General features: G+C 42.6%; 1 protein-coding gene across 7 annotated transcripts; it reads right to left on the minus strand.

Annotated features, from left to right (window-relative positions):
* On the minus strand, positions 1-27,596 carry arid1aa (AT-rich interaction domain 1Aa). Of its 7 annotated transcripts, none has more exons than XM_061916111.1 (21): positions 26,354-27,596; positions 14,676-14,891; positions 14,059-14,610; positions 13,861-13,956; positions 11,881-12,121; positions 11,603-11,692; positions 8,839-9,009; positions 8,124-8,436; positions 7,901-8,046; positions 7,726-7,811; positions 7,426-7,635; positions 7,137-7,341; positions 6,878-7,031; positions 6,721-6,752; positions 6,586-6,648; positions 6,297-6,474; positions 4,906-5,031; positions 4,387-4,483; positions 3,463-4,303; positions 3,098-3,228; positions 1-3,003 (listed from the first exon to the last, which is right to left on the minus strand). In XM_061916111.1, exons 1-21 carry the CDS (start codon positions 27,251-27,253, stop codon positions 1,171-1,173), a joined length of 6,681 nt encoding a protein of 2,226 aa, XP_061772095.1. In that variant the 5' UTR covers positions 27,254-27,596; the 3' UTR covers positions 1-1,170. The 7 variants fall into 7 exon arrangements, with proteins under 7 accessions (XP_061772095.1, XP_061772094.1, XP_061772093.1 ...); XM_061916110.1 differs by having other exon boundaries at positions 6,721-6,755; XM_061916109.1 differs by having other exon boundaries at positions 6,586-6,752; positions 6,878-7,013.
* Positions 27,597-27,883: the final 287 nt, after the last annotated feature.

The raw sequence follows: 27,883 nt of genomic DNA on the forward strand, positions 1-27,883 counted from the left end.
TTAAACAGTTTAGGAAGATTTAATGTACATTTATTCTTACCACGTGGAACATATAGTATAAAGATTTCATACTGAATAAATGATATTCATTGAGCCAAAAAAAGGGAAAGGGGGGAATTTACATGTCTTAGCTACATAGTCTGAAATACAAATATGATGAATCCATGATTGAAGAAAACATGTCAGATGTGTGTATTTCATCTAGTTTGCGTGGTACCAGGAAATAAAAGCTTTGAGCTGTGGAGAGACCAGAGTGGGTCTAATCAGCAGGAAGTAAAGGACGTCGAGTCAGCCTCTATCCCTCACCAATAATATGTGAGAATAGTGACACAGACAGAGACAGACACAAGAAGAAGTGTAATGTACAACATTATATATACACACCACAGCAAAGCTGTATTCGAAGTTGAAAACCAGTCCTAAGAGGTGATTTCTTTTCATAGGGGTATTCATACAATCAAGGGATAAAAGGAGGTAAGGGTGTTCTTGATACTTTGGGGAAGAAAGCCATTTTCTGTTTTAACACCAAACTATGACGAACAAACTCGAGTAGAGCTTCATCGTCCACTTCTGTGAGAAACGCAGTTTACAGATTGCTGTCACTGAAGAGCAGTACGGTACAGAAAATGTCCTACAATCTACTGCACACTGCACAGGCCTCCCCGGTGAAGGTGTCTATTGGCAGCATGTTGCTGCGTGTTGGGTTGACTGGTGATACTCCAACTACAGCAACTAGAACCAGTAGGCCACTTTTGTCAGTCTACGCCACCTCTGAGAGGAGAGCTAGGGCACACTGCCTCTCCCAAACTCACTGTAAACGAGACAGCAACTTTGGTTACAGTTTTTGTTTTTCAGCTATTTATTTATTTATTTATCTTTATTAAAAAGTACTTTCTCCCCAAGTGCAGAAAAGTTTCTCCACTGTGGCATTGCTCTGCTCTCTTGTCATCCAGTTGGCATTTCTTTTGTGAGTTTGTGTCACTTTGTGGGCTTCTCTTGGTTTTTTTAATCCAGCACAGCTCTGTGATGACAAGTCTCAGAGCAAGAATCAGAGAATGGAATCTGTGGATTTTCATAAATAAGAGTCACGTTCAACCTTTCCTTGCCCCGTTGCACACAAGCAATGATATCAGGGAAGTGGGGGTGAGGAGCCACAGCTCCCTACAGCTGTCAGGACTGGCCAATCAAAAAGAGTACATCACAGATAACATGAGAGACCAGCGAGTTCATGAGGGGGGACACTGAAAGGTCAAGGAGCCGGGACTCATGTAGTGTGAACTCAGAGTGGTTCTCCTCTACCTTGGCTAAAGCGTGCAAAGCCCGGGCAGCTCGCCTCATCATGTCCGGGCTTGTAGCCTCGAAGTGCATCCCCTGCAGGTGTAGCAATGAACTCTGGCTGTGCTGAAACTGAGTAGCAGCCAGACTATCCTCCAGGAAGCCTAACAAGTTGCCTACACTGCCCTTCTGAACGGCAATTGCCCGTGCAGCCAGCGTATCACCCTGTGCTAAGTTGGCCAGTAGAACCACAGCCATCTCCCTGCAGACAGCCACCTTCCTCTCTCCAATTTGCCGCACAAGATTCCCATAGAGCTTCTCCAATCGGCTGAAAGGTGGGGTGGCCAGGATGAGGTCCACGTTGTTGTCTTGTATGCTGAGCTTGCTCAGCGTCTCCAAGACCAGTCTCTGAGGGGACAAAGCACTGTGTGGACCCAAAGTGGGGAAAGGATCTTGGGCTTCTGCTGAAGGGCAGACGGCCCAGTGGAGTAGACCATCCAACAGAGGCAAGCAGATGCTCTCAGAGTACACAGACAAGTCTAATTGGCCTGAGATGTTTGCCAAGGTGACCAGTGTGTTTTCTCTCAGGAGCTCCAAGCAGTCCCACCACCATTCATCCCTCTGGCCCATTCCCTCCTCGGTGTCCTCATCTTTCTCGTAGGTGAGCGGGGCCTGTTTGCGCTCAGGGTGCCGGTGGTGGAGCAGAATAAGGCGACCCAGCAGCAGGAGTAAGCCTGGATGCTTGGACATCTCGTGGTCGTTGCCTGGAACAAAGGAGAGGCTGCGGACGATGTTGGAAATACAAATGCAGCGTCGAGCAAGTGAATCTTGCCAGTTTGCTAGTGAAACCAGCGGGCCCTCATCTTTACTGTGAGGCTCATCCTCCAGGATGGTGTTTGCCTGATGTGTCAGCACACTACCCACAGAAGGAATAGGTCGGTTATTCTCCTGGTTATTCTCAGCAATTTTTGACTCAGATTTGTTCTCCTCCTCAGTAGCCATGGTAGGACTGTCTTCAAAGACTGTGGCTTTTCCTGAGGTCTCTTTACAGCCTTTATCATCTTGAATCTTTTTCTCCTCTTCTGTTGGCAAATTATATTCAACGATATCTTCTCTGACTCGTCTTTTCAGCAGACTTTGGGGTACAGGTATTCGTTCTCGGCGATCCAAGAAGTTTTTGCGGGGCTCAAAGTGTGTCTGAATGTGATCTGTTGAGTCCCCACCACCTGCACTCCAGTGAAGTAATCCACTGTCAAACTCTTGAAGTTTGCTGTGACTGTTGGTCTGGGCAGCGATAAATGGGTCTCTCTTTCGTACCACCTTTACAGGAAACTTGTCAAACTTGCTGCCCTGTTTAAGTCTGTCCTGGGCAGATAAAATAGGTAATGAGCCCGTTTGGTCAGATGAAGAACCCTTGCACTTTCCATCGTCGTCTTCAGTCTTTTCATCTCCTTCATTGAAACACTCCTTACGCTCAACTTCCTGTTTTACATGAGCTTGCAGATCTATTTCTTGTTCCTCCTCATCCATATCGTCTTCATCCTCCACATCTACATCGTCTGGTTGTAGTTCCTCTTCTTCTGTGCTATCCAATACTTTTTTCAAGGCATCAGGGTCAAGTAGTGTCCTCTGTCCGGGGTCCCCCACCTCATATTCTTGCAAGATGCCAAAGATCTCAATGAGACAGCGACGGAAATATTCAACGACCAACTCGAGTAGGCCGGGCAACTAATGGGGAAGATAAATGTGCTCAATTATAAAATACAGACATTAACACCATGCTTAGTATGATGAATATGATAAAAATATAATCAAGTCTCACCGTATTGAGATCAAAAGTCGAAATACTGCTGTCATCATAAAGGAGAATGTTGATTGTGTCCAAGGCCCAGGTACTCTCAGCCAGTAGACCCGACTTTAATGACATCATGACCCTCCATGCCTCTGGGGTTCCTACGTTAAGAAGAAGAAAAAAAACTATCATGACCACCAACTAAAAAATTCCCCATCTTCCATTTAGGTTAAGTGCAGGGTAAAAGGGAGATGCAACCTATCAGCAGCGGAATAATCAACAATCATAACCTAACATGGGGAGAACATAGAACTCACAATCACAGAGAACACATGCAGAGTCAGTAACTACTTTTGAAATACCAACAGTTTCAAAATGCTGTTAAAGAGACATACCGATCTCTTTCATGGTGAGTCTCCGACGTGGTTTCAGGAGTGGGTGGCTAGCTTCGATGGAACCCATGGGGAAAGGCATGTCCCGCCTTATTAAAGGTGACTGCACTGAAGAGGGCACTATATGTGATGCAGGCACAGGAGGGCCGGCCTTTTGCATTTTCATTACTCCGTGCATGTAGGGAGATTTATTTGGGGATGTCCTGCTCTCCATTGGGCGGGGCATGGACGCAGGGCTGGATACTTGTGGAATGTGGTTCTGCACGCCCTGCGAGGTCTGGTAGTTGGTCTGCACAGAACGAGGTATCGGTTGACCCGGCCCGGCTGGACCGTACGGAGGCTGCCTCAGTCCCATCTGACCACCCCACTGGTTTTCATGATTCATTCGCTGTTCTGATGACATCATCTCTTCAGAGCGGCTCATGCTTGGGTAACCGGGTCCCTGAGGCGGGCCCCCAGGGCCACCCTGCCGACCATGGTAGTTCTGATAGTTCATGTCTCGTGGTCCCTGCCACATGCCTCCTTGAGGACCCTCGGGGCCCGGCTGCATCATCTGAGGGGGCATGGCGGGCTGAGCGTTAGGACCTGTTGCTCCTTGCATCCTGTCACGGCCAAAGGGAAATGGATACTGATTGCCTGGGCCAGGGGGGCGGCGTTCAGAGCCTGGGTATGGTCCACTGCCGCTGTATTGATTGTACGGCTCTTGCGGTACTGGAGATGGTGTAGGTACGCCGCCTTGCTGCTGTTGCTGTGGTGGTGGTTGTCCACCCGGGAAAGACCCACTGTACTCTGACTCATGACGTTTTGAAGGAGGGTAACCTCCTTCCAGAGGACGCTTGTAGCTCTAAAAAAACAAAACAAAGAAAACATGGTCAGAATTCGGTGTACTAAACTCTGCTCATTAGCATAGCGCAGTTTGACATTTACCTGCTGTTGCTGTGGGTACATTCCAGGCTGCTGATTGGGGTAAGAGCCAGTAGGGGGCGTTCCTTGTCCAGGATACTGATTACCATAGGAATCATGTCTGCAAATGATACACTGTCAATGCCAGCTTAGCCATGAAAATATTTCTTATTCAAAAGATAATTCATTGTATAATTATTTGAGTTGGTTAAATTTACTAATAGGACTGACTTTTTATGTTTTTTTGTTTCATCAATATTTTCAATCACTATATTTCTTTAGACTTAGAAAAACTTTGAGCCACAAGGGAAGATGTATAACATATACAAATTCAAGGGTATGTGATTATGCTATCACACAATATACTCTATATCATCATAATAAAAATAAAACCAAATAGACAACAGTCGATCACACAATATACTCTATATCATCATAATAAAAATAAAATCAAATAGACAACAGTCGATTACATTTGGTCTTCCATCCATGTAGCCAGTATCTGCCAACGTAATATTGTATAAAGAGGTTTTGTTAACGGACCGTGGTTGCTGTGGTGGAAAGCGATTTGGCGAATACATCCCAGCGTCGGCATTGGCAGGTATTATAGAGTTTGGCTGAGGAGCACCAGATCCCATGTTGCTTTCTGGACCCATTCCTTGCTCAGATCTGGGAAAGAACATAATCATCACAATACATCAGAACATCATGTTTCTTTTGTTTACTCTTTTCTTATGGTAGTTTTGTTTGAATTTCTTAATTACTGTTTGAAAATTATAGAGAAAGGTCATTTCTAAGTACATGTTTTGAAAAAATTTAAATAGACAAGTTTACTTGTATGTTTTGATTGTTTGAATTTTGTGCGTCATTTTGTTGTTGAAATAAAGTTGGGGGGAAAAAAGAGCTATGTTTGGTCAGCTTGTTAAGACATAATTCCCTGCGTTTACACAGCCCACCTTCGCCAAGATCTGCTTCTACGGTTTTGAAACTATGTGCACATTAAAAGTAACCGTTGCATTAAAATGATTAGTTCCAACTCCAACAATAGAGTGTCACTACCACTACTACACACAGGAAAAGAGTGGAAAAGAATTGCAAGTAAGTCCCGCATGCGCGTACCAAAACGAAGACTGGGGATGAATGACAAGAGGCTTACTCTGTTTTTGTAATTCTACTGTCAAATAAGCATGCTCAAGTGCCGAGAGCGATGCACAAAGTGAGACCATTGGTAGTTTGAATGCCAGAGCCAAAAAAACAAACTCAGGGAGATTGCAATTTATCTATGACGGCAAAGTTATTGAGTTAATTTTTCATTTATTGTTCCAAGAATCGATTTACCGAAGATACCGACCTACAATTATATTATATTTCTAATGCCTCTGGGCATCAAATGTAATACCATTAATTTTCGCAAAATCCATTTGACTTTTTAATGCTGTTTAATGACGTGCGGAAATCTTGAAATTAAGGTATTAGGGGTTAGTGCGTCTGCCTCACAATACGAAGGTCCTGAGTAGTCCTGGGTTCAATCCCGGGCTCGGGATCTTTCTGTGTGGAGTTTGCATGTTCTCCCTGTGACTGCGTGGGTACTCTTCGGGTACTCCGGCTTCCTCCCACTTTCAAAGACATGCACCTGGGGATAGGTCAATTGGCAACACTAAATTGGCCCTAGTGTGAGAGTGAGTGTGAATGTTGTCTGTCTATCTGTGTTGGCCCTGCGATGAGGTGGCGACTTGTCCAGGGTATACTCCGCCTTCCGCCCGATTGTAGCTGAGATAGGCACCAGCGCCCCCCGCGACTCCAAAAGGAATAAGCGGTAGAAAAATGGATGGATGGAATTACAGAGACAGTATCTCTTTCTGACTTGCAAAGGGAATTAGCCCCTGAATTTCATCAACATTCTTTAGTGACCTTTAAAATTCAGAATTTCTGACCTCCTGTCGTAGCCTGGTCCATAGGGATACTGTTGTCTGGGCCCCATTGGCATTGTGCCCATAGCTCCAGGTGGTCCACGATTGAATGGAGGCTGCTGCTGCTGTTGTAGCGGTTGCTGCTGCTGGTCGCCCATCGCGCTGTTCCCACCCTGGTTAGCAGGAAGAAATTGCTCCCCAACTGAGGATGCATTCAAAATTAAAGTCTGTTTAGTGCAAATTAACTGAGCCGTTACTTAGGGAACCATTTTATGATCCATTCAGCTCTCGCCTATTTAGCAAGCCTTTTTACCTTTTCGCATATTACTGAAAGGATCCTTGTTGAGTTCGTAGGGGCCAATGCGACCTTGCATGTCTGAAGTGTTCATACCAGACTGATAAGCTGAGTTAGGTGTCATGTTTTTACGTGGGTAGGCAGGATCACTACCTTCAGAAAAGGGGTCTTGCAGGTTAACACTACTTCTAGGATGGAAGGAGAAAATGAGGGTGTTTGAAATGGTAATAGTGGGAATGGCAGAAAAAAATACAATTAGTTTCACCAATTTATGAACAGTTTCACTGCAATAGTCAAATGAGGAAGTCACCTGGAGCCAGGCGGCATGGGAGGCATCTGGGAATGAGGAGTGGAGGCTGGGGTTGGAGGCTTGAGGTCTCCGCCCTCTGCCATAGAGCTGCTGGTTGACTGGGGAGTCTGAGGGCCCTGCAGAGAGCCTGACCCAGCTGTGGAGCAGAGGGACGCTTCAGTTTGAAAGTAGAGAGAAGCAGACAAATATAAATATGACAAATCATTTTAATGACACAGAAATATAGATCACATTAGAAAGACAATGGTTTGGCGCTAACCTGGCGAGGGGGGCTGGACCTTTGCAGTTTGGTTTTTTTTGTTGTCTGAAAAAATCTCAGGAGGTGGGTCTTCGCCACGCTCAATCTTACACTCAAAGGCGTACAAACACTGAATGTACTGCTTTTTCAAAGAACTGGCAGCACTGCTAGATGTACCCACATTCAGACTTGTGGCCAAATCACGCCATTTTTTGTTTTTATTCACCTGAGACACAAATCACAATGTAAAGTAATGTTAAAGATAAGAGAAAGGAATACATTAAAATGACAAACACACATAAGTAAGTACCTGTGTCATGCCTCCGATGTCCTTCACTGACACATACAACCGAAAGAGGTCAAGAGGTTTGCGTCCTACAGCAGGCAGGTTGGTCATGGGCATGGCTTTTTCCTCAACGAAAGCCAAATAGCGGTCAACCCACATCTTCCTCTCAGGCTCTGGTCCTAACTCATACAGACGCGTTATCTTTTCACTGGTCGTGGTGGAAGAATTGGACTTCTGTTTTGTGTGACAAAAGTTAAACCCATGTTTAGTAGGTGTGTTTGTTTTTAGTAAAACATAATTTATCAAACACAAAAGCAAATGTACCTTAGATTTGGGCTCGGGTTTAGGTGTTCCTCCCCCATCAACTTTGTTATTCATTTTATTGTTCATCTCTGGACTTGGAGCCATACCTATGCACATTTAATTTAGGAATACTTGATATGATTTGGCTTCACAAACAAAATATTAAAATCGGGTGAAATCAATTTGCATAATTTACCACTAGAGTTGTTGGCCATGTTTGGCCCTATGGAATAAGGTGATCCACCTTGGGTGTTCATCATTCCGGGCATGTTATTAATAGGAGGGCCATAAGGAGGGCCTGAGCCCATCATGCCTGGAGGCATATTTGGATAACCAGACATCCTGGAAAGGGGGACAGAAGTCAGAGTGTCAGACAGCATAATAAAGTAAATCAAAAGGAGGCATGAGCAAATACCAACCTGTTGTGCATTGAGTTAGAGGCGGGGTGCTGCAAGGCTCCAGGATCTTGGGCCTTTCTGTTCATTCCTGGAGGAGGGCACATCCCAGAGCCCACCTGGGGCGGTATGTTGCCAATGTTCGGAGGGATGTTTGGGACCATGTTGGGACTCATGCCAGGGCCATAAGGACGTGGCCCCATTTGATTTTGAGGCATCCTTCCTGGGGGCATGCCCGCATACGGTTGTCCCCCACCTTGACCTGCCATTTGACCCATGCCTGTTCCTGTGAAGTTGGCATTGGGCATGTTGCCATAACCAGGTTGGCGAGGATAACCTAAAGAAAATACAGCAATATATACAGTGACTAACTACTTAATATCTGTGTATTAAGACAATTCAGTGAGAACAATGTCTTTGTGTACATAAGGCACACATTTCTTTTGATTCTGTGCTAGCAGTGAAAGCTATGTTCCCAGAGCAACAAGCCTTCGTCACAGTCTGAGCTCCACTGACAGGAGGCTCTGCTACGTCAGCTGACTTTCTGCTTGACAGCTATTAATAGCTGCAACAGAGTTAGAGGGAGCGACTCGCGATAGCTTGCTATGCTATGCCTGTGTGTGGAAGAGATAGAGCCCACAGGTTTAAAAACAGTTAAAACATTTCAAAAAAATAAAAAGGTAGTAAATCAAGTCAGGGGAAATAAATAATGTCTACAAGCATTCAAAATGATACACACCTTGGGGTCCATATTGTCCCCCTTGTTGTCCATATCCCCCCATGGAGTTATTTTGTTGATATGGACCCATCGCAGGATGCATCTGTCCACCTGAAGACTGGCGAGGCGACAACGCAGAAGCTGACTGAGGGGGACCATAAGGTGGCATCTGAGGGTTTCTCTGCATAAACCCTGAAATGTTGTGCGGAGACAGGTATTGTTCAGAAAAAGATAACCAATTTACATTGCACTTGCATTGAAGGCCAAATGAGTGCACTATGTATTTAAATGACACACCCTGCTGCGTGAGGATATATGTACATCTTTTAGACTTCGGGGGTAAGATATGTCCACATACAACAGCATTTTGAAAAGTTCTCTGTCCTTATAAAAACATATTCGCTGGCTGACATGTGTGTTTTGGCCAACCAGAGGCCTTGAATAGCAAAATCACCTGGCTTAATCAGCCAAGTTTCTCTTTTTGCTGAAATTCCTGATGTCAGTATTGGACTTTGTTATATTTAAAAATCGATGCTCCACTTTACAGAGGCTGGTCGACAACATGATTCATGTTGGGTTTTTTAATCTCACATGGTGTCATTTATTCAGCAAAGTGCACACGTGCTCGGTTGTTACATTCGGTTTAGATAAATGAGGTCGGAGAGTTCAAAAGCTTGGTTTTCCCAATCTACAGACAAACAGTTTGGTAATGTCTTGACCTCGGGCTGGAGTTTTCAAATAGCTAATTTTTCAAGAACAAAATGCCAAAACACAAAAAAATATGTTTAAAAAAACATCCACTTGTATGCTGAGAGAGCATACAAGAACAAACATCTTGGAGAGAAAGAATTGCAATAAACAATTCTACTGGTTAATAAAGAGGGCGTGTGAAGGGCAATAGGGAGGTATTTTGGCTCAAAACTATCGATAAAGATGTAGCTTTAAACACGACATCACCGTGCTGCAGCCCTGCTTTAAAACATGCCTTGCCAAAGGTGGCATGAATAAAGTATAACAATATTAGCTTCATCTTAAAACTAACTCAACAAATAATCAGTCAGATCAACAGGTAATGAAATTAACTAGCTGCCTGCTGTGCCAATATGTAGACGTATAAACAGCTCCTTTGCTTGTTGCCAATTATTAGTGCAGTCTAAACAGTCCACGCAGCGTAAACTAATGCAAATGAAAGGACTGAATTTTGTGACAAATTCCTACAATTGGTGCTATATCTTTAACAATGTGTGCTTTACCTGCTACATTTTAGCTGTGTACTTATAGCCATAGTATTGTTTTTAGTAGGCGTGTGGGAAAAAAATTGATTCAAATACGTTGTGCGATTCAGAATCGAATCTCTTTTTTTTTTTCAATCGATTTTTTTTTTTTTATCAATCCAACAAACCACTACACAGCAATACCATAACAATGCAATCCAATTCCAAAACTAAACCTGACCCAGGAACACTCAGAACTGCAATAAACAGAGCAATTGAGAAGACACAAACACGACACAGAACAAACCAAAAGTAGTTAAACAAAAATGAATATTATCAACAACGGTATCAATATTAGTTATAATTTCAGCAGAAGTGATTAAAAATCCCTCATTTACATTATCATTAGACATTTATTAAAAAAAAGAACAATAGTGTCAGTGGCTTACACTTGCATCGCATCTCATAAGCTTGACAACACACTGTGTCCAATATTTTCACAAAGATAAAATAAGTCATATTTTTGGTTTGTTTAATAGTTAAAATAAATGTAAATTATTGCAATCAGTTGATAAAACAGTGTCCTTTACAATTATAAAAGCTTTTTTTTTTTTTTTTTTAAACCTACTTCTCTGCTTATATGTCAGCAGACTGGAGTAGATCGATATTGAATTGAATCGTGTGACACCCAAAGATTCGCAGCCCTAGTTTTTAGTATTTACTAATGTTGTATGTGTCTCAATGCCAGACCTAGAGTGGCAACCATAAATCATGAAGCATTTATTACAATACCAGTAGGGCTTTCTATTTTACTCCAACCTAATCCCAGATTATGGCAGGCTATATGTAACATATACACTTGTAAATTGTTATTTGAGTGCAATCAGAAAATGCCATTGTGTATTTTGATTTTATATTCAACCTTCTAAAATTGATCTTTAAAAGCAATAAGAAATATGTTTAATACATCATAAGATTTTGTATTAAAATTAAGACAATATGACTATTTTTGGGGTACCCTTATTTTGAAAAGTATAGAAATACATTTTGGTACGTGTAGCAAAATATTGATATCGGAACAGGACAAACTGAAATGAATGCATACCTGCAAATGACACTCAGAAGTGTAAGAACAATAGTGTCACAGTGACGTAAATTTTGGACAGCACACCTCAGTGCTAAATATTAAATTACAAATATTGTTAAAAGATCATTTATTACCACATGAACACACAGAAAGGTACCAAAAATCAGCACTGTTGTATACTGGTTTACTTGATTCACAGGTATTGGCGATTGGTACCATATCGGTTCAAGTGTGATAGATAACCATCTCTAATCAGGATATTACAAAAATTATTTGGCTGTACACTATGAGCATATTCCACAGGCGTATTCTTCTTTGATATCCATTTTCAAAATAAGGTGTGCACCATTTTGAAAAATATGTTACTAAATACAGGGCAAGTATATAATATGAGGAGACAATAGAGTTCCTGAATATGGTTTTATAACCATGAGAACTGAGTTTGACACCCCTGTCTTACATGATAATTGCATTTATAGTGTACCTCTGTCAGGGGCCAGTGGAGAGTGGCTCATGCCAGGGTGAAGGCTGCCATCTGACTGCACACTTGATGGCCTCGGAGGCATTTGATTGCCTACAGAAGCAAATTGACCTTGTGTTAGCAGGAGCAAAACCAATACCTTTACTTGGGTATTTATTGTGATTATGTGATTGAAAGGCCAGGTGGCGCGTAGTGTGTAGTTATTGTGTTGACATAGCCTAAAGGGCAAGAAAATAACACCGGAATGTACAAAAAAATATTCTGTGAAGAAATACATTTACCTGGCATGTTGGCAGGGGACAACGGTCCAGCACGAGGTGTACTGGCGCTGGCAGGGGATCCGGTCGGGGAAGGGGAGGGGCCTCGAATACCCGGCAGGTGTGGAGATGTGTGAGGCGAGAAGGGTGACTGGGCCGGGTTGCTCTGCTCACCCTGACTGCTCGAAACCCCTGGCGTGCTCACACCAGGACTCAGTGCACCGTCGGTACCAGTAGGCAGGTCATCAATGGATCCTGACAGGTCCTAAAATTATGTGAGGGAGAGCAGACTTCGAGTACATTCCGAATGTAAACGGATTAAACCTGACTACAAACCCCGTTTCCATATGAGTTGGGAAATTGTGTGAGATGTAAATATAAACGGAATGATTAGCAAATCCTTTTCAACCCATATTCAATTGAATGCACTACAAAGACAAGATATTTGATGTTCAAACTCATAAACTTTATTTTTTTTCTTGCAAAAAATAATTAACTTAAAATTTCATGGCTGCAACATGTACCAAAGTAGTTGGGAAAGCGCATGTTCACCACTGTGTTACATCACCTTTTCTTTTGACATCACTCAATAAACATTTGGGAACTGAAGAAACTAATTTTTGAAGCTTTGAAAGTGGAATTCTTTCCCACTCTTGTTTTATGTAGAGCTTTAGTCGTTCAACAGTCCGGGGTCTCCGCTGTCGTATGTTACGCTTCATAATGCGCCACACATTTTCGATGGGAGACATGTCTGGACTGCAGGCGGGCCAGGAAAGTACCCGCACTCAATTACTACGAAACCACGCTGTTGTAACACGTGGCTTGTCATTGTCTTGCTGAAATAAGCACGGGCGTCCATGATAACGTTGCTTGGATGACAACATATGTTGCTCCAAAACCTGTATGGACCATTCAGCAACAATGGTGCCTTCACAGATGTGTAAGTTACCCATGACTTTGGCACTAATACACCCCCATACCATCCCAGATGCTGGCTTTTGAACTCCTCTTTGTTCCGGAGGATACCACGTCCACAGTTTCCAAATATAATTTGAAATGTGGACTCGTCAGACCACAAAACACCTTTCCACTTTGCATCAGTCCATCTCAGATGAGCTCGGGCCCAGCAAAGCCAGCGGCGTTCCTTGGTGTTGCTGATAAATGTGTTTTACTTTGCATAGAAGAGTTTTAACTTGCACTTACAGATGCAGCAACCAACTGTAGTTACTGACAGTGGTTTTATGAAGTGTTCCTGAGCCCATGTGGTGATATCCTTTACACACTGATGTCTGTTTTTGATGCGGTACCGCCTGAGGGATCAACGGTCCGTAATATCATCGCCTACGTGCAGTGATTTCTCCAGATTCTCTGAACCTTTTGATGATTTTACGAACTGTGGATGGTAAAATCCCTAAATTCCTTGCAATAGCTCGTTGAGAAATGTTGTTCTAAAACTGTTTGACAATTTGCTTACAAATTGGTGACCCTCGCCCCATCCTTGTTTGTGAATTACTTAGCATTTCATGGAAGCTGCTTTTATACCCAATCATGGCACCCACCTGTTCCCAATTACCCTGCACACCTGTGGGATGTTCCAAATAAGTGTTTGATGAGAATTTCTCAACTTTATTAGTATTTATTGCCACCTTTCCCAACTTCTTTGTCACGTGTTGCTGGCATCAAATTCTAAAGTTAATGATTATTTGCAAAAAAAAAAATGTTTATGAGTTTGAACATCAAATATGTTGTCTTTGTAGCATATTCAACTGAATATGGGTTGAAAATGATTTGCAAATCATTGTATTCTGTTTATATTTACATCTAACACAATTTCCCAACTCATATGGAAACGGGGTTTGTACATCAAAAGTGAGCAAAAATAAACAGATCCTTCGGCAGCAATAATCCAATTAAACCAAAAACAAAAATCTAACTCTGATTAAAAAAAGAAAAAATATACTGTGAAAAAGTATTTGTATTCCAGCTGATGCATACATGACTGACCGGGAGGCTGGAAGGACGGCCTTGACTGTCCTCTGGACCACTTTTTGGCTGCGAAGATGGTGGGGCGTTGGACTGAAAAGAGTCCTGGGATAGCTCCTAAAAAAGCCAACACATGTTCAAGTACACTGCCAGATGTACAGATGCTTGTACAGTAAAGTACAACGACGTGGATGAATAAGATTCTGATCTGATCAGCACCTGTTGTGGAGGAGGAAAGCGCTGATAAGGTGACGGCTGTGCTTGCTGCTGCTGCTGAGGATTCTGTGGGTACGCTCCAGACTGGCCCTGTTGGTGCTGGGGTGGCTGGGACTGTGTCTGCTGCTGTTGCGATGGGGTCTGCTGTGGTGGTTGCGCAGATACAGGGTAGCTGGCCTGCCCTTGGGGTACTGGGGGAGCCTGGGAACTCGGTTGCTGTGGGGTTTGACCGCTTTGCCCCTGCTGTTGGTACGGGGATTGGCCAGGCTGTGAGGCCGACGTTTGGGAATAGGGCGGCTGAGACTGTGGGGGGCCTTGAGGTGGACCAGATGGGGGCATATGAGGTTGTTGATATGGGGATCCCCCTTGAGTGTGCGGCGCTGAACTTGGTGGCGGGTGTGGTTGCCCGGGGTAAGATGTTTGGCCACCTGGTTGCCCTGCTTGGGACTGAGAGTAGGGTGTTTGATGCTGGCTTGGGTGGGGACCTTGACCAGGCTGGCCGTAATATGGGCCCTGGCCTTGTGAACCATATCCTCCAGATCCATAGGACCCCATCTAGAACACAAGACAGATGGTGAGGTCAACTAAAGACGAAGGCAGAAACTCAACAAGATCAATACCTGTGGACCATAGGGCATGGCACCCATGCCTCCAGGGGTTCGTCCTTGCATTCCAACTGGGTATCGCTGAGGACCTGGGGGTCCATACCCCTGGCCAGGATATCCAGGACTCTGCTGCGCTGTGGGAGGCCCCTGTTGTGACTGCTGACTGTATGGGCTACCAGCACCGTACGGTTGCCCTCTCATTTTCCCCATTGGGTCCATGGAACCAGGCGGCTACAGAAAAAGGAATACATGCCAAAAATACATCAAAAATATGAATAAGCACAAGAAAATACTTTAGTTATAAATGCAGTGCAAAACATTAAAAAGATAAAAAATGTGTCCCGATACAACTTTACACTTTCGATAAAATACCGATATTGATCTGACGCCAGCACAAATAATACATACTTATAATTGTATAGAGTGGAATGTTAAAAAAGGCTTAATCAAGTGAAATGGATCAAACAACTGATATAATCCAATTAGGAGTGTGCCTATTTTGGTAAAAAGAATGTGATCGCCATTCCCAATTAATACATTTTATCAAAGATCACAAACACTGTTTGCCTCTCGTTGACACTGTATATATTTGTTGTCCCTCGGCTGACAAACAGCCAATTATGTGTCTCCATACACAATGTGGAACCGCTCCTCTTGAATAACAATAATCATCTCCATAATCCAGTATAGCAAATCTGCAATTTTTTGCATCATAAGTATCATTATCACGTAATATTATCACTGGAGGACAAGGCTGAACATATTACACACAAAGTAAGAGAACACAGGACGAGCTGAAATAATGTGTTGTTATAAAGTAACAGTCACCATAAATAGATTTAAAAAATGAACAGTTAATACAAGTGATTGGTTTGGGTATCGGCCAAGCTTACTCATGGATGATCGGTATGGTAAATGGCAGTATAAAACCTTGATCAGAACATACCTCAATCAGATACTTGTTTTTCCACTGATAATATACCAATTTCAGGTCGAAACACCTCTAGTTAACACGTAAAATTGGCTTTTAAATTTTATCACTAGTGCTGAATATATTCCCTTTCAAATGAAGGGCAGTCCGCCCAATTACAAACATATACCAGCTGTGCTCCTGTTTTGAGTCATGTCCAAGTATTTTTTTCTTCCTGGAGAAGGCCGTTTCGCTGTGCATGAATGCACAGCCACAAATTAAGTAAGTACTTTCAAAACAGACTGGGAGTGAACGGGGAATGAGCGCAAACTCATTCAAAGTCCAATATTTATGACTCCCCTTTAATGTAATTATTTGCTTTAAATGCCACACCATACCTCCATTTAAAATAATCCCTGAATGTGCAAGAGGAGAAAAACAAACATCAGCTGTACAAGCTATTTGCGAATAGCATGACATTTTGCAGATGCAAGAAAAATGAATTGAAATACATAAGAACAGCACATGGCTAATCTCCATAAGACAAAGGGTAACCCTTGGTGCTGTGAGAGATGGTGGACTGCCTTCTGATTGGCTTGGGTGGAGGAAATGGGGAGGTGTGCCAGGGGTTCCTTAGAGTCAAACTTTTGTGGCATGCCAGACACAGCAGCGACATGCACACATCTTCAAAAACTAGAGGACAAACCTCGCCTTGCAATTCTAGGAAGATTTTTTTTTTTTAAACAATTGCATTTATAATGAAAACTGCATCCAGAAAACTTAAAAGTGAGAAAGGAATAATGTGTTAAGAAGCACAGGAAATGTGTGTTGTAAAAACACTACTGGTGTAACGGTACGTGTATTTGTATTGAACCGTTTCGGTACAGGGGTTTCGGTTCGGTACAGGGTGTACGGAACGAGTTTCTAAGCTAAAGTTTTGACAAGCTGCTTTGCTTCTTCTGCCTCTGTCTCAGCACCCAGCATTGTCCCTCCCACACAACCATCTGATTGGTTACATATATAGCGGTAACAGCCAATCAGCAGTGCATATTCAAAACGGTAACAGCCAATCAGCAGTGCGTATTCAGAGCGCATGTAGTAAATGCTTCAGCGTCGAGCAGATAGGTGTTTAGCAGGTGAGCATAAGGCAGCGTACTCTCCCCAAATAAACACCTCCCAGTCAACTACTACTAACATCACTATGAGCCCGTAGACCTTCTAGAAACTTAAAGGCCTACTAAAACCCACTACTACTACCCACCACGCAGTCTGAAAATTTATATATCTATGATGAAATATTAACATTGCAACACATGCCAATAAGAGCTTTTTAGTTTACTAAATTGCAATTTTAAATTTCCCGGGAGTTTCGTCTTGAAAACGTTGTGTAACGATGACATGTACGCAAGACGTCACAGTTTTTTTAGGAAGTAGGAGCGCTACGCGCACACACACAGCTAAATGTTGTCTGCTTTGACGGCATAATTATATAGTATTTTGGAGAACTGTGTTGCTGAATCTTTTGCAATTTGTTCAATTAATATTGGAGAAGTCAAAGTAGAAAGATGGAGTTGGGAAGCTTTAGCCTTTAGCCACACAAACACACAGTGATTCCTTGTTTAAAATTCCTGGAGGTGAAAATTTACTATGGATCACAGCGCGGTCAAGCGAACATGAAACACGACGGAATGTCAACCAGCAAGTTTCGGTGAGAAAATTGTGGTTAAAATGTCACTTCTTACCGGAGGAAAGCTGAGCTTGCCCCGTCCATAGCTGCCGTTGACTCCTCTGAGACACTGCGCGTCAAGACAACCGTGGACGTACACCTCTGACTATCAGGTACTATTTAACTCACTAAAACACTAGCAACACAATAGAAAGATAAGGGATTTCCCAGAATTATCCTACTAAATGTGTCCAAAAACATCAGAATCTGTCCCAATGCAATCGCGATTAATTTTTTTTTTACTTTTTACTTTTTTTTTTTTCTAGTCCGTCGCTATCAATATCCTCAAACACGAATCTTTCATCCTCGCTCAAATTAATGGGGAAATTTCTCGGTCCGAATAGCACTTTTCGTTGGAGGCTCCCATTATAAACAATGTGAATATGTGAGGAGCCCCCACACTTGCGACATCATCGTCTGTGACTTCCGGTAGAGGCAGGGCTTTTCTCTTAGCACCGAAAGTTGCAAACTTTATCGTGGATGTTCTCTACTAAATCCTTTCAGCAAAAATATGGCAATATCGCCAAATGATCAAGTATGACACATAGAATGGACCTGCTATTCCCGTTTAAATAAGAAAATCTCATTTCAGTAGGCCTTTAAACTCAGCTCGCTTGCAGTTCTGGCTTGAGGTGAAGGCTAATTAGCTTTTAGCGTAATGTTAGCTCATTTTGCGGTGCGTGTGTGTGTGTGTGTGTGTGTGTTGGTGTGTGTGTGTTTTTTTTGGACAGAAAAGCTTTGAAAGGCAGGGTCCCTGCTATCACATGTTGATAAAAATATAACATTTACGTAATAAAAATCAACTACAGGATTCCCAAATGCTGTGATAATTAATCATGATGAACTGACTTGAAACTGTTTAATGTTGCACTTTTTATATGTAGAAGAAAAGTTTTGTCATTTTATTTAATCTGAGCAACAATTCTAGGCAGTTTAATGTTGATTAACGTGGGCAGAATTATTACAATGTTCCCGATGATAAAAGTATAAAGCCATTGTTTACCAATTTGGTAAATAACCAAAAAATGTATATTTTGTTGTTTTCTTACTGTACCGAAAATGAACTGAACCGTGACTTTTAAACTGAGATACGTACCAAACCGTAATTTTTGTGTACTGTTACACCCCTAAAAAACACAGAATATATTATTTATTATTTTGCAAACTTATTGTATTCTGCCATTCCCACTATTACCCGCATAAAAGTGGGTCATATTATGATTTTTTCCTCTAGGTTTAAAACACTTCCTTGTGGTCTACATAACTTGTAATTGTGGTTCTTTGGTCAAAATTTAGCAGGTTAATTTATAAGCCGCTCTCTATCTCTTTAGAATGCATCATTTTGTGGGCGGTTTTATCCATGTGCCGAAGCCTTCCTCCAGGCCAAGCCCCCTTTTGACTGCGTCTCCACCCCATCAACCATGTCGTAGTTTCCATATTGAGTTTACTGACAGATAAAAAATTAGAACTATGCACTACTCTTCATGAGGAATGGCAACAGTAAAGAATTTTAGCATGAATGTGCATGTACAATCCTGTCTGCCCCACAAAAAGAGCACTAGGAAAAATAAGGAACTTATTGACTAGAACTGAATAGAAAAGGCGGACACGTGCAAAGCACTTCGTGTAAAATTCGACCATTTATGGCAGTGCCGTTCAACAACATAATAAAGAGGGCAGCAGTTTCAAGAGACTAGACATGCACTGTTTCATTGATATTTTTGATGTTTCGTCAACAAGTGCCTCCACAGGTTATATTCCTTCCAGACTGTGTTTACTTCATTGCAAAGTGAACACAGCACCTTTCCCACTGCATTGTCAATAAAGCCATACTTTGTTGTCGAGTCGCTGTTCACAGTCTGATTTTCGTGATCCATTTTTTCTTTTTTCTGAGTCGATAGTAATATTTTTGGTTTGAATGAGTAGTCTCCACTCACCCCATTGTAACACAAATGCCTTTCTGTAGCCACCTGTGGGGCAGCGGGAGTACTGCATACATAAGCAACCCAAGCAAAACTGGTTTCATCAAGCTCATTTGGGTGTTCAGCGGACCAAATGAAGAACTTTGGAGGACCGGATGTGTTTTGGCGGCCACCAGTTGAGTAGGCTAGACATATGGAGATATCCACTGGCGTAACTATGGCAAGATATGTCCCTGAAATAACAAATTCCAAAACATTCCTTACAAGCAAGTTTTAAAGAATGCAAGATTGTTTTATAATTATTGCTGCATGCCTCCATGGTTTAGTTTAAAATTTTCGAAACTTATGGGGATCCCAAATACACAAAACAGGTACGAACAGATAAGAATATTTGTTTTGAATAATAGGACCCCTTAAACACACAATTCACTCTCGCCACATATTAGAATTGTTTTGCTGTAAACCGTATTTTAGCATCTTGTAAGTTGTGTATTGTTGTATTAATTAGGACGTGGATTGACAATCAAACAGCCTGGAACACACAACAATACTACAGCATCCTGTAAGGTATCCATGGGGCGCTGTCACGACATGTTCAGTACCGGAGGACACAATTGGTCCACACAAAAGCAAAAACGACATAATTTCCTTTCTTGCAGTTTTTAGGACAGGGAATCTGCAACCTTACGTGCTTTGTTATTGTATAGTGTTAATGTTTTTATAAAAATAAAATCTTACCTAATAGGAAAGGAGAACAAAAATATGAACATGAACAAAGGGTTGATTTGAAAAATCAGGGAGTATTCTCGCCATAATTTCAATCACTTTCACTCTACTATCAGTGCACCTAATGTGAGGCATTATTTTATTAAAGGTACACCTAAATGTATATCTGCAAGCTAGCAAAAAGTAAACTTTGCAATTGGCAGTATTGTGGATTGTTATATTCAAAAATAGTCAAAAGGATTAATTTATTTGTCATTCAACACTGCCAAGTAGATTGCTTTGGTTTCTGTACAGATATGTATGGTTTAGAACAAAATACTGTTTTGTTAAATGATGTGTTTTATATCTAAAGTTTCGTATAACAATGATTGTAATGTAAAAAGTAAATTAAGATAACAGTGACGGCGTGCAAGGACGTATAATACTGTAATTTGACAGGAAATTACGTAGTCTCTGCACGTGCGTGGACCGATCCTGTCTTCTGGTACCGATCGTGTAGCGAAAGGCGCTCCTTACGTGAGTGACAGTGAATTGGGCCAAAGTCACAGAAGAAAAACACAAAAGTGCTATATTCAGTGGTGGATTGGTGGGATGGCGTTAGAATTAACAATGCAATGGCATCATTGTGAAAATCAAAAGTGTGGACTCAGTTTCGCTTCTTAGTGTGGATGGGACAAAGCTGGAAAAATACTTTGCTGCATAGAAGAGTGTTTGATGGAAATACAACAAACTGACTGCATGGCAAACATGCACAGACACATCATTGTGATGTCACTGTCCTAAACTGAAAAAGAAAAATAATTATTTTTCTAATCAAAAGTTTAATATTTACTGTGTTATGTTTTTACCTAATAGATTTGATCTACTTTAGATTTGATTTTACAGGACCTGTGTTGGTCCTGTAATGAGGAGGGGACTTGTTCAGGGTGTGCCCTGCCTTACGCTCTGATGCAGCTGGGATCTTGATTGTCCAGTATTACTTCTGTTATAATTACACTATAGCATTATCAATGTTATTTCTGTTTTGTACAGTTCGTTTGCACCATGTTTGTTTCTGTTTTCAACATTCTGTTATGTATATTGGTTAATCCATCCATCCATTTTCTACTGCTTATTCCCTTTTAGGTCGTGCGGGGCGCTGGTGCCTATCTCAGCTACAATCGGGCGGAAAGCGGGGTACACCCTGGACAAGTCACCACCTCATCGCAGGGCCAACACAGACAAAAAGACAACATTCCCACTCACACACTAAGGCCAATTTAGTGTTGCCAATCAACCTATCCCCAGGTGCATGTCTTTGGAAGTGGGGGAAAGCTGGAGTACCCGGAGGGAAACCATGCAGTCACGGTGAGAACATGCAAACTCCACACAGAAAGATCCCGACCCTGGGATTGAACCCCAGACTACTCAGGACCTTCGTATTGTGAGGCAGACGCACTAACCCATCTGGGATATTTGTTTGGTGTTTCTATATCTGCACTATCTGGTGCTTTTATTTACTCAACAGTGTTGCTTCTTTTGTGTCAAATTTGCACCAAGATACACATTAATCCTTATTGCTATGTATATTTGCATCAGGGGCAATAATTGATATTGGTATGTATGTTTTTGCTATCTGGGATATTTATTCAATTGTACTACTGTTACATACTGTATAGGTGGTCACTTTGTCCAATCAACAAGTGTTACGCTATATTTTCCCTGGTTTCAAATGATCAAATATGCGTGAGAAAAATGGTGGAATTGACATTAAAGCTTCTTGAATCTTGAACCTGACTGATTTCCAACCACTGGGCTGCAGCACATTAGTGTGCTCTGGAAATCATCCAGTAAGCAATTTCATTTATGGCCATTGGCCCGAAAATGTGTTACTATAAATTAGGGCTGCAGCTATTGATTATCTGAGAAATCAAGTAAACTATCGATTAGTTTGTTTGATTAATGGAGTAATCAGTACAACACACTTTATAGTCTCAATATATAAATTAGGGAAAATAGTTCAAATAAAGAGTGTTCTAAATTTTTTACTACATTTATTATTTTACAAACTGTGTTCGCTGCCACATAGATCATGGCACCAACACACCACTGCTCTCGTGTGTGGTCCATTGCAGCGGCCGTACGAAATCTATGTACACAACATTAAATTTTTGCGTCCCGATTTTATACATTTCAATTATATACACTTATTAAACAATTAATTGGAGCAACATAAAATATGTTGAAGATTTTTTATTAAATAATAATCATTGCAAGACTTATATAAATGATGTTTGTGTTTGACTAGGCCTCAGTGATATATCAATTTAATCAATAAATTTGAGTGTTATGTTGCAGATAATTTTAAATATGGATGTTTTTTTTTCCCCCTTGCCCTGGCATACCTTTTACTCCCATTAGCTTCTGTAGGCTTCGCACACCCCCTGACTTCCTTACCAGAGATTTTACAAGCATAGCAAAACATTGCTAAGGCCAATGCGAGACGTTTCTGCTAAAGAAAAAAATTGTTCAATTTTTTTTTAGGTTTGCAGCAACAGGCGGGGAACAAGTGACTGCACGCTGCAAACTTTCTTTAAAAAAAGGCAGCAACACAACAAACATATTTCAGCATCTGAAACAGCATCAAGCCAAGTGGGGAAATGCAACTCTTTATGAAGCACCAAAACCGCAACAACAACAATCCCTAAAAAGCAAGTTACTGTGATGGAATCAGTTACACAAGGTACAATGTATGATGAAAAAAGAGAACAATGCACGGATCGATCACTAAAGCTGTTGCTGTGCATATCCAAACCGGACAGCTCGTACACGCATGTGCAGCTGCAAAACGCTCGTTTTAGTAAAGTTTGCACTTTATTAATCTCAATTGTGGAGATTATTTTGTATTTGCACGCAACGTACTATGCAACATTTTTGTTTACAGGAGTTTTTCTTAATTCAAGCAGGATTGCCTCCCAGAGGAAGCTATTACTTTATTTCTTTGAAAATGATTGCATAAACAGTACAACTTATAGCTGGTTTGAAAAGACAACATTATACAAATAAGAATGTTGCTAAAAGTAAGATGCAAGAGTTTTTCTTAATTCAAGCAGAAGGATTGCCTCCCAGAGGAAGCTATTACTTTATTTCTTTGAAAATGATTGCATAAACAGTACAACTTATAACAGGTTTAAAAAGACAACATTATACAAATAAGAATGTTGCTAAAAGTAAGATGCAACATATACAGCGTCATTTCAAACAAATAGTTTTGAACAAATAAAAGCAAAACCTCTTTGGAATTACCCCGATCATTTGTATTCTTAGCTTTTTATAAAAAGTAGGGGGAAAAACGTAAAGAATCGTTAACTGAATGGTTAATGAAAAAGTTAGAGAGTTTATTTCTTGGCCATAACACCCAGGCCTACGTTTCACATTGAGCGAGTAAATATAATTTATCTATCTATTGCTACACATTCTCTACAATTTTTACTTAAATTAGAAAATAGTGACAAACACAGAAAGTGTAAAAAATTTAAATGACAGAATGTAAGCAGAGAAAATATTTTAGGAATGAACATGTGAAAGATATAATGGTAATGAATCTTGATGGAAAAGGGCTAATATTAATAAATAAGTGCTTCTTCTCCCTACTCTTTTTTGGACTTGTTAAATTGTATAACTTTAAAAATGTGATGTTCCTCAATGTAAGGCGGTCCGAAACAAACCATTCCATCACTGATTTAGTTACATAAGCCAGCAATGATTAATTGATTATATTCATCCAGTCAATTGATTTAAACTTTGTTGGTTCAACTGATCATTTAAGATGTATAAAATCCAAACCGGAACTTTAAATGTGTATCCGCACAGCCGCGTCAATATAACACACATAGGCTCCAGCACCCCCCACTACCCGAAAAGGACAAGCGGTAGGAAAATGGATGGATGGTGAGCAGTGGTGTGTATGGGTGCCTTGATCAGTGTGGCAGCTAACAGCTGAGTTTTTTTCTATTAATGCACAAGTGTTAAAAGTGATGTGCATTTACTCTTTGAAAAAATAAAAATGAAGATTACGTAATGCAGAAAAATATTTTGTATTCCAACAATTTCTATAAAATACACAATTAGGCTATAGAGTAAATGGTGAATAGGTTGTACTTGTATAGCGCTTTTCTACCTTGTTTAAGGAACTCATAGCGCTTTGACACTATTTCCACATTCACCCGTTCACACACACATTCACACACTGATTGCGGGAGCTGCCATGCAAGGCGCTAACCAAGACCCATCAGGAGCAAGGGTGAAGTGTCTTGCTCAAGTACACAACGGACGTGGCTAGGATGGTAGAAGGTGGGGATTGAACCAGTAACCCTCAGATTGCTGGCATGGTCACTCTCCCAACTTCGCCACGCCGTCCCCCAAAAGTATTTTTGATCCGATTAATCGGACAAACCAAACCATAAATTACTCCATCCATCCATCCATTTTCAGCACAATCCCATTCAAGAGCAGACAAACATTACAGGGAGACAGAACAGGATCGCTGACGGGTCTGCCAACTTCCGGTGGCCCTTACAAAAAAGGTGAGATATAGGTAAACAAGTGAGGGGAAATGGGAGAAAAATAAATAAATAAATAAATAAAATAAAAAAATCGGTCAAAGGCTGGGCCCCTGGAGAGGGGGTCCAGACTGTGGCCAAGGGAAAAAAAAAAAACTCATAGCCATAGTACACATCCCTCTTACATCCTCTTTCTACCACTTATTCCCTTCGGAATGGCGGGGGAGCGCTGGAGCCAATCTCCACGGAAGGGGGGTACACCCTGGACAAGTCCCTACCTTATCGCAGGGCCAACACAGATAGACGGACAACATTCACACACTGGGGCCAATTTAGTTATGCCAATCAACCTATCCCCAGGTGCACGTCTTTGGAATTGGGAGGAAGCCGGAGTACCTGGAGGGAACCCACGCAGTCACGGGCAGGACATTCAAACTCCACACAGGAATATCCCGAGCCCGGCATTGAACCCAGGACTATTCAGGACCTTCGTATTGTGAGGCAGGTGCACTTTTCCCTGGGCACGGCACCGCTGCTGCCCACTGCTCCCCTCACTTCCCAAGGGGTGATCAAGGGGATGGCTCAAATGCAGAAGACAAATTTCACCACACCTAGTGTGTGTGTGACAATCATTGGTACTTTAACTAACCTCCGTTACACCGTGCTGCCCCCATAAATTACTCGATCACTAAAATAATACCTGCGGGACATTTTTAATACCCATTTTGTGAGATCTGTGGTCATTTTGTAAATTATGTGCAGGAGTGGTCTAGTTGGCTATACCTTTGTGGCCTGCAACTCCCATAATGGTTGATTTGCTTTTACACATTAACTGTGGGAGAGGAGCTGCTGCATGATCCTGCATTAAGCCACGCAGAGGGTCATTGTAATGTAAAGCATCATAAGATGCAATAGGATATGGCGTGTTTGCAGAAAGCAGGCCTCAGCTGGAATACCTCCAGTGACCCTGTGACGAGTTAACGCCGCTCTTATCAGTAACTGTTGCTCCGCATCACATGTAATTATAAATGGCCATGAGCTGCGGCCTAGGAGCCAATCAGATCGGAGCTAGCATGTCAACCCAAGACCAACTATCTCCTGGCTTTGACAGCCCGATTTTTTACCTCCACAATTCAAATCCCCGTTGCACGCTGCAATCTTGCACTTGCAGGCTTGCAGCCACCGGCCCGATCTCGTTAACCAGCCACAAGCATTCGAAACCAAATTCACATAAGCCTTCGTATGCATTGCAAATAATTACGTCATTTTAGTGACATATTGCGGGATATTTGAGGATGTGGCTTTTTTATTCTTTTTAAAAAAAAGATGCGACTTATCTAACAGCGGGGCCGAGTGTGAAGCGTAACGCATTCCTTCCGTCGTTGCCAGCAAATTATAGCTGTGCGCCAAGAAATATGACAAGTACACCTACTGACCGAAATGAAAGGAAAATCCACCCGGGCGTGTTCAACTTAATATAAACAAAGAAAAACGCAAACGCCTTGTTAGAAACATTCAGCTAGCAATGCTAGCGGGGTTAAAACGAACCGTCGTCCCTCGGTGTGGATTCTGGCTGGTTCACAAAGTCGGGCCTCCGCAGCTTCGTCAAAATCCCCAACGTCGCATTGACATCAAAACCTCGCTCTTGTGTCCGCCTCTAGCTTCAAAAAACGAGCTGAAAACGAGTGTTTTGCTGGCTGCTATGAGTGAAAACACACACGGCAGGCAGCCATTTTAGAGTCTTAGCGAAGTAGTGTATGAGACAATGGCTGGCCTGCTACGTTGTCAACTAGTTAGGAGGAGGGAAGGAGCCGTTGGGGGGGAAACTCGTCACGTTAGGGTTTAAATGTGATTAATTTATTTTTTACCTGTGTTCTAGCTAGTGGCTGTCCGCCGCTTCCAGGGCTCATAGGCGACGAGTGGTGGCTTCTTTGTTGCCAAGCCGGGTTGCTGCCTCCATACTGGCCGCTAGCGCCCATGTCTGCTGCTGCCTTGCTAGCGCCCTCCTGGCCGCCGTAGTCGCCGGGCGGGTAGTTTGTGTACGCCCGTGTGGAGCTCGGAGACGTCAGCAGTTTATTGAGGGTCGGCGTCGATGTCGGCTGGGGGTTCCCGATGTTATATCTCTGGTTATTATAAGATCCTGCCATGGCTGCGGGTCCTCCCGCTGGTGTTTGCTGCTTAGCTGGCTGCCCCCCGGCTGGCGGCGCCTGTGTACTACGAGGGGAGTTCATAGCGTAGGCCTGGCCCGGGTACGGCGTCCTGTTGGGGAACGGGCTGTAATTGTTAAACTGGTGGTTGGAAAAGCCGTGCTCGTTGGAATTCGCTTGGTAAGAGTCCATAATGTTGCTCTGCTGAGCCGCGGCCATGCCAGGGCTTTGTTGTCCGCCATGTTGTTGAAAAGGGGCCCGACTGTAGTGCTGACTGTATCCGTACGACGGGGGAGGAAAAGCGGGGTTGTGGTGATGCACCATGCCCGGGTGGTTATTTCCCTCTGGTCCAACACTGTCATTCTGGCTATTATTGTTAGCCCTGGGCGGGTTCCCATTCCCGTTCTTCATCTCAGGTTCCCCTCCTCCTCCTGCATTTCCACCGTCGGCGCCGTCCTGCAGATCCCCTCGTCCCGGCGATTCGCCGTCCAAGCCGGGCTGCTTTTTCTCCGACTGCTTCTCCCCTGGTCCCGAATCCTCTTTGGGTTCTCGATCCGCTTTTTTGAGCTCGGAAGGCGGGCTTGTGTTGAGAGTGGCGGCGCTAGCGACCTGAGCGGCCATGATATTTACCCCCCTCCACCCCACCTCTCTCCCTCTCCTCGGCGAGTCAGTCACAATTACAAGCTAGCATCGAATTGTTTACAACCATTTATCCCGGTGCCGATTCATCCCCGCCCGCCCGCGCGAACCGGACCGAATCCGGCTGCCACCCCCGTTGGTTCCGGTTCCGCGAATTGGGGTTAAAGAGCTGATGGAGGCTCCATACAATGCGTGGAAAAGGAGAAAATGTTGTGGGAGTTGTTAGTAAGCCCGGGTAGAGGCAGGGAGCGAACCCAAGCAACACGAGGCTTGGTTAGATACAGCCATTTTACTGAGCCGCACGGAGGCCTGCAAAACCCGGACTGGAACGCCAACGTCGGCATTGTCTTTTTTTTCCAATTGGCGTTTTTTTCCTATGCATAATATTTTAATTATCCTCCACGTCTGCTCTTGTGACAGAAATCCCAAACAAAACTCAAAAAGTATATTTTATGCAAGCTTCCTTACAGGTTATTTTCAACTGAGACCAACACAAATGCGGTTTTTCCACAGTTTTTCCACCCTGGCCTAGCCTTGCAGCAACAGAGACAAGCAATGCACATTCCCTCTCTTTTGCATGCCCCCTCCCCTCTCGGTTTCTCGGCGCCTGCA

This window comes from Nerophis ophidion, linkage group LG11 (genome assembly GCF_033978795.1).
Source record: "Nerophis ophidion isolate RoL-2023_Sa linkage group LG11, RoL_Noph_v1.0, whole genome shotgun sequence".
Lineage (NCBI taxonomy): Eukaryota > Metazoa > Chordata > Actinopteri > Syngnathiformes > Syngnathidae > Nerophis > Nerophis ophidion.

Coding starts and splice junctions, on each gene's coding strand:
- arid1aa (XM_061916106.1), bottom strand. CDS start 27,253: ATGGCCGCTCAGGTCGCTAGCGCCGCCACTCTCAACACAAGCCCGCCT. Junction 9,010..11,602: donor TCCACTGGCCCCTGACAGAG/GTACACTATAAA, acceptor ACAACATTTCAG/GGTTTATGCAGAGAAACCCT. Junction 7,812..7,900: donor CATGGCCAACAACTCTAGTG/GTAAATTATGCA, acceptor AAATGTGCATAG/GTATGGCTCCAAGTCCAGAG.